The sequence below is a fragment of the Hemitrygon akajei genome, chromosome 23 (assembly GCF_048418815.1).
Source record: "Hemitrygon akajei chromosome 23, sHemAka1.3, whole genome shotgun sequence".
NCBI classification, from domain to species: Eukaryota; Metazoa; Chordata; class Chondrichthyes; order Myliobatiformes; family Dasyatidae; genus Hemitrygon; species Hemitrygon akajei.
Genome location: NC_133146.1, coordinates 59036832 through 59050140, shown reverse-complemented (window position 1 = coordinate 59050140; position 13309 = coordinate 59036832). Strand labels below are relative to the sequence as shown.

The following is a 13309-nucleotide window of genomic DNA, read 5'->3' as shown; positions in this document are numbered from 1 at the left end:
AAAAGAATATGGCACAACTGTAAATCTGTCTAGAGCAGGCAGTCCTCAAAAACTGAGTGACCATGCAAGAAGGGGACTAGTGAGGGAGGCCAGCAAGAGGCCTTTGATAACTCTGGAGGAGTTACAAGCTTCTGTGGCTGAGATGGGAGAGACTGTGCATAGACTAATTGTTGCCTGGGTGCTTCAGCAGTTGTATCTTTCTGAGAGAGTGCCAAAGAGAAAGCCACTGTTGAAAAAAACACGTGAAATCTCAGCTAGAGTATACTAGAAGGTATGTGGCAGACTCTGAAGTTAGCAGGAAGAAGATTCTATGTTCTGATGAAACCAAAATTGAGCTCTTTGGCCATCAGAATAAATGCTATGTTTGCCGTAAGCCAAACACAGCACATCATCAAAAACTACCATGAAACATGTTGGTGGTTGCATCATGCTGTGGGGATGCTTCACTGTAGCAAGCCCTGGAAGGCAGAATGTAAAATACATAGAAACTCTGGAGGAAAACCTGATGCAATCTGCAAGAGAACTGTGACTTGGGAGAAAAATTGTCACATTCTCCCAACAAGTCTCTAGTGCTTATAGTAGCATGTTTAACTGTGTTTGGTGATCATACAGAAGTGCAAGAAACAAGAACATAGCCATTCTGACTCAGATCCATCCCTTCAAGCATAAAGCCAAAGCTGCACAGGAATGGCTTAAAAACAACAAAGTTAATGTCCTGGAGTGGCCAAGTCAGAGTCCAGACCTCAATTCAATTGAGAATTTGTGACTGGACTTCAAAAGGGCTGTCCACTCACAATTCTCATGCAATCTGACAAAGCTTAAGCAGTTTTGTAAAGAAGAATGGGGAAAAATTGCAGTGTCCAGATGTGCAAAGCTGATAAGAGACCTATCCACCTAGGCTCAAGACTGTAATTGCTGCCAAAGGTGCATCTACTAAATACTGATTTGAATGGAGTAAGTAATTATGCAATCAAATATTTTGTGTTTAACAATTGTAATAAATTTAGATCACTTTGTGGAGATTTGTTTTCACTTTGACATGAAAGAGTCTTTTTCTGTTGGTGTCAAAAAAAGCCAAATTAAATCCATCATGATTCAATAAAACATGAAAACTTACAAGGGGAGTGAATACTTTTTATAGGCACTGTATGTACTTTGATAATAATTTACTTTGAACTTTGATGAGACACCTTAGCAGTGGGATTTATTAACATTGTTTTGAGTGCAGTCATTCATGACCATAGAACTCTACTCAAGAATCTGACATTTTCCTCAAAAGACAAGAGGGCACTCTGTCAACACATAGATTATGGAAGGTGTTCCCTATATTCAATGCCATGTTTTGTGGCAGTATCCACAGCATATTCATCCTTAACAAGAGTAAGTTCTCAGATATATTCAGTGGTTACCAATGCTTGAAGGGATGGATCTGAGTCAGAATGGCTATGTTCTTGTATGATCACCAAACACAGTTAAACACGCTGCTATAAGACACCCACTCAAGCACTAGAGACTTGTTGGGAGAATGTGACAGGCCTACTCAAGATACGATTCCAGTCTTTCTATTAGAGAAATTTTCCCAAGACAGCTACAAATAGTGGTAAGCAATATTTTTCATTTAGATTTGTGTTTAAAATTAGTTGCAAGTGCAATTTTCTGGGGTTAATATATTAGCTTGAGTTTGCACCAACATTAAGTAACATAATAATAAATTTTTGAATAAATATATAATAAAATTGCAGCTGTCAGAATGTCAATCGAAATGTAAATATGCCTGGGAATCTTGTAAGAAATGCAACAGTTCAACATGGAACTATTTGCTTTGTGTGCACAGGTTTACAGATATGGAGGAAATCCTCTGCACAGGTTACATGCTGCCAACTTCCTGACTGCTTTCCTACATGGACAACTCATGGACTCAATTATAGGATGCAGAGTTCCTGCAATTCCTTAGGTGATAGTTCATCAGCTCCATTCATTTCAATTAAGAACATTTGTGAGGAAAATAGGAAAGTTTCATGTAATTTACATTTCTGAAATAAATTAAAAATATGTAAAAATGATTAAATGCCGTTAAGTGCTTTAGTTTGTATTGTTTCCATTTTAAACACTGTAATCTATTATTAATTTTGAATATTTTCTATTTTGTTTTTAAAACTTGAGATAAATTTGGATTTGTCCTGAAAGTTCATCCTAAAGATCTATTCAAGGTTAACTACAGACTTTGCATTTAAGGGCGTTGTGAGCCTTCAGATTCTGTGTGTCGGTTTTTCTACAGGAATACCAGCTGCACTAAAGCCATTACAAAATTTCCACTTGTGTTTTTAAAGATTATTCATTTTAAATTTCCATCATGTAATAAGTACTTTGTTGTGCAGGTATAAATATTAATCATTTCAAAGACCAGTGAACCTGATAATTTGTGTTTGTCACTAGACTACGTTGTGCTTGGCTTTAGATATTCTTGAAACTATTAATGTCAATTGAGTTTTGCTCATTTACCATGGAAAAACTTTCCAAATCAATTTGGCAAACTTCTAAGTGATTTTTGTTTATTCATATATGAATGATTTTTAAACTCAAAGTATAATTAATTTTGTGCTCTCTAAAGCTCTACCATTATTTCACTAAAACTGTCAACCATATTTTGAAAAAGCAAAGTAGAGTGTTCTTAGTCAGAACCAAAATCTCTGAGCACTGCAGTTTTAAATTATTCAGTATTATGAAGCTACCTCTATGAACAGAGGTAAGTAAATTCTAGCAGTAAGAAATTACTTGACACCATACTCAACTTCATACTTCTTTCATGTGCTTGATAAGATCGGACATTTTTTTTAAAACTTGTTTTACCATTTCTTTGGCTAAAAATGGGAGCAACATAATAATTTGGTCATATATTCCTGCAATTCATGTAACCAATACATAACTATCATAAATATCAAATTACCTTTAAACTTTGGTTGAAAAATATTCACACCTCTTTTAAGCAGATGATTATTGACAGGAAAATGTGAAAATTAGAAACTCTTTCCAAAACCTCATTTGAGCTATAAAAATAAATGACCAATTAATCTAATTTAAATCTTTGATGATAGGATTTACTCAAACCATGACTGAAATTATGTGGCACTTCATTAAATATTCCATAAACTCCCACATAGAATAGTTTAATTTTCCATACTATATCCAAAATTGACTGAAGGTTTCCCAAAGGGCATTCCTTGATGTGTTCCTCCATACTGCTTTACAGCTTAGTATGGGAACACCAATGCCTTTGAACGGAAAATCTTACAAAAGGTAGTGGATTGGGTTAAGCCCTCCCAACCACTGATCACATCTACATGAAATGCTATCATAGGAAAGCAGCATCCATCATCAGAGATCCTAGCTCTTTTCTTGCTGCTGTCTTCAGATAAAACCTGCAGATGCCTCAGGACTTGCACCACCGGGTTCAAGAACAGTTACAACACCTCAACCATCAAGCTCTTGAGCAAAAGATAATAATTACAGTCATCTTTTGAGATGTTCCCACAGCCAATGATCTCACTTTAAGGACTATTTATCTTGTTATTTCATGCTCTCGTTATTCATTGCTATTTATTTATAGTTGCACTTCAACAGTTTATTGTCTTCTGTGCTCTTGTTCTTTCATTGATCCAGTTTACAGTTATCATTCTATAGATTTGCTGAGTATGCCCACAGGAAAAAGAATCTAAGGGTTATATATGGTGCCATTTGTATTCTGATAAATAACCTTACTTTGAAATATGTGCTCCTATTTGTTATCAACACTTACACTGTATTACTCCTCAACCTTCAATGCTATTTTAATGTTGAAAATTGGTTACCTCACATTCTATCCTGGGTGAGCCACAGTTTTTTTTTTACCACTGATGCATTAGGAATAGCAAAGCTGTCATGTTTGTAATTCCATCAATTTTATTCACCTCTTTCTGGTTACTATCTTGGAATGAACCAGAGTGTTTACTAATATGCTCTCTTACTTATCCTTCAGGTAGGGTTCAGAACACCCAACAATACACCCAGGTTAATGATATTAATGGAGCCTTCAAAAATCTCCCTTCTTTTTCTGATGCATCACTTTTTCATCAGATCCTACAATTCCAGTTTTGCAAGTGAGCTCAGACTTAGGAGAGGGTGCAAACAAAATTTATCAGGATAGTAACAGGGAAGGGAAACTTCATTAGGTAATAAGAATAGACAAACTAAGATTTTTTTTTCCATTGACAGCCAAAGGAAAATTTCTTAGAAACTTCCACCAACATATGGTGGAAGCCAAAGGAAGTAGCTGTTCCTGAATCACTGATTTTGTGCTTTAAGGCTTCTGTACCTTTTTCCTGACAGTAACAATGAGAAGAGGGCATGCCCTGGTTGATGGGGGTCCTTAGTAATGGATACCACCTTTCTGAGGCACCGCTCCTTAAAGATCCCTTCAGTACTATGGAGGCTAGTACCCAAGATGGAGCTGACTAATTTTACAACTTTCTGTAGCTTCTTTCGATCCTGTGCCATAGCTCCCTCCCCCCCCCCCCCCCATACCAGACAGTGATGCAGCCTGTCAGAATGTTCTCAATACATCTGTAGAAGTTTGAGTGCTTTAGGTGACATACCAAATCTCCTCAAACTCCTAATAAAATATAGCTACTACCTTGTCTTCTTAATAGCTGCATCAATATATTGGGACGAGGTTAGATCCTCAGAGATTTTGACACCCAGGAACTTGAAATTACCCATTCTCTCCACTTCTGATCCCACTATGAGGATTGGTTCATGCTACCTCGTCCTCACCTTTGTGAAGTCCAGAATCAGTTCTTTGGTCTTACTGATGTTGAGTGCAAGTTTGTTGCTGTGACGCCACTCAACTAGCTAGTATATCTCATTCCTGTACACCCTGTCATCTCCATCTGAGAATCTGCCAACAATGGTTGTACCAACAGCAAATTTATACATGGCATTTGAGCCATACCTAGCCACACAGTAATGGGTATAGACTAGAGCAGAACAGTTAGCTAAGTACACATCCATGAGGTGCACTTGTGTTGACCGTCACGGGGAGGAGATACTATCATCAATCTGCACAGATTGCGGTCTTCTGGTTAGGAAGTCAAGAATCCAATTGCAGAGAGAGGTACAGAGACCCATGTTCTGCAGCTTATCGATCAGGACTGTGGTAATGATGGTGTTAAATGCTGAGCTACAGTCAACAAATAGCATCCTGACAAAGGTGTTTGTATTGTCCAGGTGATCTAAGGCTGTGTGAAGAGCCATTGAGATTGTGTCTGCTGTAGACCTACTGTGGCGATAGGCAAATTGCAGTGGGTTCAGGTCCTTGCTGAGGCAGGAGTTCATTCTAGCCATGACCAACCTCTCAAAGCATTTCATCACCGTAGATGTGAGTGCTACTGGATGATAGTCTTAAGGCTGCTCACACTACTCTTGGGCACTAGTATAATTCTTGCTTTTTTGGAGCAGCTGAGTACTTCCGACGGTAGCAGTAAGGTTGAAAATGTCCTTGACTACCCCCGCCAGTTGGTTGGCACAAGTTTTCAGAGCCTTACCATATACTCCATGGATTGGCACCTGCCACCTTCCGAGAGTTCACCCTTCTAAAAGACAGACTGACATCGGCCTCCAAGAGACAAATAATAAGATCACCAGGTGCAGCAGGGATCTTCACAGCTGAGATAATATTCTCCCTTTCAAAGTATTTAGTGTTTTTAATAAATGAGGGATGACTTCTGAAAAAAGTCATTAAATGCTTACTCCGTATCTCACTTTCCTTTCCACAGAAGTTGCCTGTACTGCAGAAAATCCATTCTTTGTAAACCTGGCAATAATTTTGGAGTATCTGCTAGATATACCGGTAAAGGCAAAGATCTGTTATTCCTTATAGATTAAAATATTGTAAAGAGTATTCTGAGCAGTTCTGGGAGCCTCATTTAAGAAAGGATGGGCTGGCACTGGAGAGATTCACAAGAATGATACCAGGAATGAAAGGGTTGAAGTATGAGAGCCTGTACTCGCTGCAGTTTAGAAGAATGAGAGGGGAATCTCACTGAAACCTATCAAATATTGAAAAGTGGATGTGTAGAGGATGTTTCCAATAGTGGGAGAGTCGGGGACCAGAGGGCACGATCTTAGAATACAAGAACGTCCCTAAAAGCGAGGAGGCGTTTCTTTAGATAGAGGGTGGAATTATTGGGTGTACTTAAAGCAGAGTTTGTAAGGGTGTTGAAAGTTACGGGAAGAAGGCAGGAAAATATGGTGGAGCGAGGGCGGGATAATAAATCAGACATGATCAACTGGGAAACAGACTCGATCTGCCAAATGACATAATTTTGCTTCTGTGAGTTATGGTCTAAAATATTGTGAAGTAAGGCAGATAAGAAAAGTAAGCATTAGTATTTTATCACTTTTAAAATTGTATGCCAAATTAAAAGCACAGTAAGATGCCAAAACAGCATTTGGAAAAGGACTCAATTAATGGTCATATTGAGGGAGCAACATTGGCCCACAATAAGAACCACACACAGAAGTTCCACCTTCTTATGTTCAGGGTGCCATTTCAGCTTTTATGGCCACCCCTCCACAAATCGTCATCACATCATATTCTTAGTGGTTACTCTTGTTTTTCCTCTCTCCACCCAAAATGATGTAATTTTCTAACACAGATCTCCAGATTCTGTGTATGACCCTCCTATAACCCTCCAAATACCATGGCAGTGTTAATGATCAATTCAATATTGTGCATAGAATATACAAAAAGTTATGCCTGAGCAGAGAATAAGACTATAAGACATCGGAGCAGAACTAGGCCATTAGGCCCATCGAGTCTGCTCCACCATTTCATCATGACTGATCCCATTTAACCCCACACACCTGTCCTCTCACCATATCCCTTGATGCCCCAAGCAATCAGGAATCTATCAACTTCCATTTAAAATATACCAACAGATTTTGCCTCCACCATAGTCTGTGGCAGAGCATTCCACAGATTCACAACTTTCCGGCTCAAAAAACTCCTCCTTTCTTCAGTTCTAAAAGGTCATGTTTTGATTTTGAGGCTGTGTCCTCTAGTTCTGGATACCCCCAGCAAAGGAAACATCCTCTCCACATCCACCTTATCTAGTCTTTTCAACATTTGCTAAGTTCCAATGGGATCCCCCTGCATTCTTTTAAATACCAATAAATACAGGCCCAAAGCTGCCAAATGCCTCATATGTTACCTCTTCATTCCCGGAATTATTATCCTTGTGAACCTCCTCTGGACGCTCTCCAATGACAACACATCCTTTCTGAGATAAGGGGCCCAAAACTGTTGACAATACTCCAAGTGCGGCCTGACTAGTGTCTTATAAAGCTTCAGCATTATCTCCTTGTTTTATATTCTATTCCCCTTGAAATAAATGGCAACATTGCATTTACCTTCTTTACCTCAGAGTCAACCTGTGAATTAACTTTCTGGGAGTCTTCTGCGAGGACTCCCAAGTCCCTCTGCACCTCTGGCGTTTGAATTTTCCCACCATTTAGATAATAGTCTGCACTACTGTTCCTTTTACCAAAATGCATCATCATAGATTGCCCAACAGTATATTCCATCTGCCACTCTTGTGCCCATTCTTCCAATTTGTTAAAGTCCTGTTGCAAATGCATTGCTTCCTCAACACTACCTATCCCTCCACCTACCTTTGTTATCATCCACAAACTTTGCCACAAAGCCATCAATTCTACTATCTAAATCATTGACAAACAATGTGAAAAGTTGTGGTACCAGTACTAACCACTGAGGAACACCACTGGTCACTTGCAGCCAATGCAGAAAAGGCCCCCTTTATTCCCACTCGTTGCCTCCAGTCCATCAGCCATTCCTCTATCCATGCCAGTATAATTCCTGTAACACCACAGGATTTTATCTTGTTAAGCAGCCTCATGTGATGCACCTTATCAAATGCCTTCTGAAAATCTAAGTAAATGACATTCTCTGCCTCTCCTTTGTTCACCCTTTGTTACTTCCTCAAAGAACTCTAACAGATTTGTCAGCAGATATCCCTTTACAGAAACCATGTTGACTTTGATTTATTTTATCATTAGTCTCCAAGTACCCTGAAACTTCATTCTTAATAATGGACTCCAACACTTTCCCAACCACTGAGGTTAGGCTAACTGGCCTATAATTTCCTTTCTTTTGCCTCCCTCCTTTCTTAAAGAGTAGAGTGACATTTGCAATTTTCCAGTCCTCTGGGGCCAAGCCAGAATCAAGTGATTCTTGAAAGATCATGATCAATGCATCCATTATCTCTTCAGCAACCTCTCTCAGGACTCTGGGATGTGGTCAGTCTGGTCCAGGTCACTTATCCACTTTAAAGCCTTTGAGTTTGCCTAGCAGTTTTTGCTTTGTAATAGCAATGGCACTCACTCCTGTTCCCTGACACTCACGGAATCTGGTATACAGCTAGTGTCTTCCACAGTAAAGACTGAGACAAAGTACTTATTAAGTTCATCTGCCATTTCTTTATCCCCCATTACTACTTCACCAGCATCATTTTCCAATGGTCCAATATCAACTCTCACCTACCTTTTACTCTTTATATAACTGAAAAACTTTTAGTATCCTGCTTTATATTATCCGCTAATCTGCATCATATTTCATCTTTTCTCATCTTATAGCTTTTTAAGTTAACTTATGTTGGAATTTAAAAGCTTCCCATTCATTTTTGCTACTTTATATGCCCTTTCCTTGGCTTTTATGCAGTCCTTAACTTTCCTTTTTGGCCACAGTTGCCTAGCCCTGGCATTTGAGAACAACTTCTTCTGTGAAACATATCTATCCTGCGCCTTGTGAATTATTCCCAGGAACTTGAGCCACCTCTATCCCGAAAGATAGAAAACCTACAGCATTATACAAGCCCTTTGGCCCACAATGCTGTGCTGAACTCGTACTTACTTCAGAAATTATCTCGGGTTACCCATAGCCGTCTATTTTTCTAAGGTCCATGAAATATCCAGGAGTCTCTTAAAATACCCTATTGTATCTGCCTCCACCATCGTCGCCGGCATCCCATTCCATGCACTCATCACTCTTCGCGTAAAAAAACTTGCCCCTGACATCTCCTCTGTACCTACTTTAAAGCACCTTAAAACTGTGTCCTCTCGTGTTAGCCATTTCAGCGCTGGGAAAAAGTCTCTTACTATCCACACGATCAATGCCTCTCATCTTACACACCTCTATCAGGTCACCTGTCATCCTCCGTCGCTCTAAGGAGAAAAGGTCAAGTTGTCATCCCTGCCAGTATCCCCCTCCAATCCACCTTGACAAAAGCTCCTCTCTCATGCCTCTGTATTTCCCATTGCGATACTGATACATGTGACTTATGCATTTCCTCTCTCAAATTGCTGTATGAATTCAATCTGCATTGAATGTACTTTAGCTCGCCAGAATTCCAGAATTTCATTATCTTCGACTGGGCAGAAAACTGCACATGCTATTAGTAATCTTGCAATGTCTTTTTTTATTTGATTTCAATTAATCAAATTTCAGACAAGAACCGGAGGAGAACTTGGGACTACTCTGACTCAGGAAATAGAAACACAGCACTTCGTCTCTTCCGAAAGAACTAGCATCTACTTGTCCCAGAGCAAACACTGCCCCAACTCCGTACTTCCTCAGAGTGGCGGCATCCGGTTGCATGCTCGCTCAAACCCGGCCAGGGACTTTATGGTCTATTTGTTATTGTCTACTTGCTGTGCTTTGTGTTGTCGGTCTCTGCATGATTCTTGAATTACTGTTGGAAGTCCATTTCATTTCCAAATCAGCTTGAAACCAGAGTCCTCCCTCCCTCCCTTCTCGTTGAGTGTCTGTGGGACAGGAAAAACTCACCTTCTTCAAACTCAGGGACTCTCAAATCCGCAGCCCTGCCATCGATCTCCCTGACGTGCTGGAGGATGAGCCGCTCTTTTTCCGCCGGGCTGTCTACAGTCAGCAGAGCGGACTCCAGCTCAGCCTGAGCAGCAAAAGCGGCAGCCATGGCGACAGCGAGAGCGATTACTGCTCGGCTGATCTCACATTCGCCACTGGAAAACTCACATCAGAGCTATGCAATTTAACACAAAGAACTATGAGTTACAAAAAGAAAGGAATTTGAGAAAATAATTCAGAACAGTTTGAGTGTCTTTTGATAAGTGTAGATTTGTGCTAGAAATCGTGTCGAATGTGCGGATTTAAGGCCGAGGTTGGCGTGTTTTGAATGGGCGCCGCTTGCTGGGGGCGCGCCATGAGCAGAGAGGATGACATTTGGGATTATAAATCTGTTCGCAAAGTCAGGCGTCCTGAAAATAGCGGAGGGGTTGGCAGCCCCCCACCTGGGAAGTTGCTCAAGCGGTCGAAAGCCGAGCGGGGAAGAAGTGGCAGAGATGTCGCTGATGGGCTCCGGTCCAGGAGTAGGAGAGGGGCGAAGTGCCCAGAGCCTGAGCGGGAGTCAGGGACCACAGATCGGCTCTCCTCCCGACCTCTCAGCCCCTCCGCCGCATCTGTACATCACCCAGCCACTCCCGGCCCACTGTCACGGCCTGCTGATCCTTCTACCCCACTTAAGCAGACTGAAAGCAGCAATGCGCCCGGTGGAAAGTGTATCCTGACAAACACCAAACCGGTGCATTCTGGCCATTGCCCAATCTGTCAAATGCCCTTCTCTCTGCTGATGATAGAAACGCCTCGGTGGCACGTTGCAGAATGTTTGGATACACCAGGTTGCACGGACAATGGTAAGGTGATTTTAAAAAAGAGTGCAGGTTTTTAAGGAATCACGAGTGATTTTTAACATTGTTCCTGGTGCAGGATTTCGACCAAAATGTCAACAGTTCAGTTCCTCCCACTGACAGACCTGCTGAGTTCCTCAAGATTTTTTGTGGCTCCAGTTCCACTTTGAAGTTTAGAGCAAATATAGCTGGTGTGTGACTTGGAAGGAAATATGGATGTTCGTGGTTCCCTTGTAGCTGAAGCCCTTCAAGGCAAAAGAGATCTTGTATTGCGCACTGGGGTGCTGTTGAAGAAACATACTGCAGTGCATTCTGTAGATATGTACAGTAACGGATGGAATGTATGTTTATGGCTTGAATGAGGCACCTCATAAGCAGGCAGGTAATGGGTTGTGGTGACTTGCTGCAGTCATCCAGAAAAGCAGAGAGCATTCAACCCTGTCATGCTCTTAGCTGAAGAGTAGACATGTGTTTGCTGGGGTGGGGGGGGGGGGGGGGAGAAAGTTAAGTTATTGCCCTAGAATACTGATATGCTCTTATAATCTCAGTATTTATGCAGCTGGTCCAATTGAGTTTCTTGTGAATTGCAACCTCTTGTTTGTAAGGGAAAATGGTAATAACACTAAATTCAAGGGGAAGCACTCAGCCATCTCCTTGTTGGAAATTATCGCTACCTGTTACCTCTATGCAACCACATGACTTGCCATTTATTAGTTAATGCCTGTGTATTATCCAGGTTCTGCTGAATAAAGACAGAGGATATTATCTTGACCCAGATAAAATATCATAGAAACATAGGAAACCTACAGCACAATACAGGCCCTTCAGCCCACAAAGCTGTGCCAAACATGTCTTTATCTTAGAACGACCTAGGCTTACCCATAGCCCTCCATTCTCTAAGCTCTGTATTAATCCAAGCCAATTTGGCCTGGCCTAGTCTGAAGTCAAACCAAATATTTTCTTTTTTTTAAAAAAAAAACAGAATATGCACTTGACCTGACCCCAGCACCAATAGTTAAGATCATGTTGGGAAGCCTGGCTCTTGTGTACTTTTCCTTAAAGTTAAATGTTGAGAATTAAAATCATGCTTGTGGTTGAGGCCACTAGGAAAAAGGCAATTCTGGATTGGGTGTTGTGTAATAAACCAGAATTGATTAGCGAGCTTAAGATAAAGGAACCCTTGAGAGCCATTGATCTTATTATGTTAAGATTCACCCTGTAGTTTGAGAGGAAGAAGCTGATGCATCAGTATTACAGTGGAGAAACAGGCATGGGCGAGGAGCTGGCCAAGGTTGATTAGAAGGGGACAGTAGCAGGGATGACAGCAGAACAGCAGTGGCTGGAGTTTCTGGAGGCAACTTGGAAGGGCCAAGATAGATACATCCCAAACAAAAAGTATTCTAAAGAGAGGATGACACAACCATGGCTAACAAGGGAAATCAAAGGCAGCATAAAGCAAAAAGAGAAGGCATATGATATAGAAGAAATAGTGGGTAGAGGATTAGGAAGCTTTTAAAAATCAACAGAAGGCAAATATAAAAGCAACATACAAAAAATTGCTGGAGGAACTCAGCATGTAAAGGAACCCTTAGGAGGCAGTGATCAGAATATAATAGAGTTCTATCATGTTAGAACTATAAAGACTATAAGGAGAGAAAAAGATAAACTTTGATGATAAGGTGGGCAATAATATAAGAGAGAATACAAAAGTTTTCCCAGCAAAATAAAGAGTAAAAAAAAAGTTGAGAGTGGATATTGAACCACTGGAAAATGATGGAATATGACGCATTGCAGTAGAAGCATTCCGACACACAAGTTTGATGAAGAGTTTTAAAAAACAGGAATTTTTTCCAATGGGAGTCTTTGATTGGAGTACAGCGCAGATGCTGTGGAAGTGTTCCCGTGCAAGTCCGGTGAAGACCTTTTAAAAACTAGAAAGATTTTCCAATGGGAGTCTTTGATTTAGAGTACGGCACAGGCGCAGTAGAGGTGTCCCCGTGCAAGTCTGTCGAAGAGCTTTAAAAAGTAGGAAGTTTTTCAACAGGAGTCTTTGATTGGAGTATAGCGCAGACGTAGTAGAAGTGTTGCTGCACAAGTTTGGCGAAGAGCCTTAAAAACCCAGGCTCCATAAAAGAGGAGTTGTCAGCGTGAGTGCAGTTGTTCTCAGAGTGGTCTTCGTCAGACTGGTAAGGCTTTGGCTCAACAGGACATTGGTGAAAGCAGACAGAAGCAAGGTAAGTAGGTAAGTTCATTCCTTATTTCTTATTTCTTTTTCTTATTTAACTCTGGCGAGAATAGGGGCCAGTGTTCTGCTCTGGTTGTCAAATGTGGGATTTCCGGGAGACAACCAGCCTCTCCGATGGCCACGTCTGCACCAGGTGCATTGGGATGCAGCTCTTTAGAGAAAATGTTAAGGAACTAGAGCTGTAGCTCCGTGACTTTTGGCTTGTTAGGGAAAGTGAGGAGGTGATAGACAGGACGTACAGGGTCAGCTCCATCTTAGGTACTAGCCTACAAAGTACCCAGGACATAT

At 40.9% G+C, this 13309-nt stretch overlaps 2 protein-coding genes across 2 annotated transcripts in view; one reads left to right on the top strand and one right to left on the bottom strand.

Annotated features, from left to right (window-relative positions):
* Positions 1 to 10055, bottom strand: part of nhlrc2 (NHL repeat containing 2) — an 86059-nt gene extending 76004 nt beyond the window's left edge. The window contains exon 1 of the mRNA XM_073027795.1: positions 9899 to 10055. Coding sequence (XP_072883896.1) covers positions 9899 to 10046 — 148 coding nt within the window. The 5' untranslated portion in view covers positions 10047 to 10055. The remainder of the gene's footprint in view (positions 1 to 9898) is intronic.
* Positions 10056 to 10238: 183 nt separating this feature from the next.
* dclre1a (DNA cross-link repair 1A (PSO2 homolog, S. cerevisiae)) overlaps positions 10239 to 13309 on the top strand; it is a 55018-nt gene continuing 51947 nt past the window's right edge. The window contains exon 1 of the mRNA XM_073027794.1: positions 10239 to 10782. Within this exon, the coding sequence (XP_072883895.1) occupies positions 10266 to 10782 (517 nt within the window). The 5' untranslated portion in view covers positions 10239 to 10265. The remainder of the gene's footprint in view (positions 10783 to 13309) is intronic.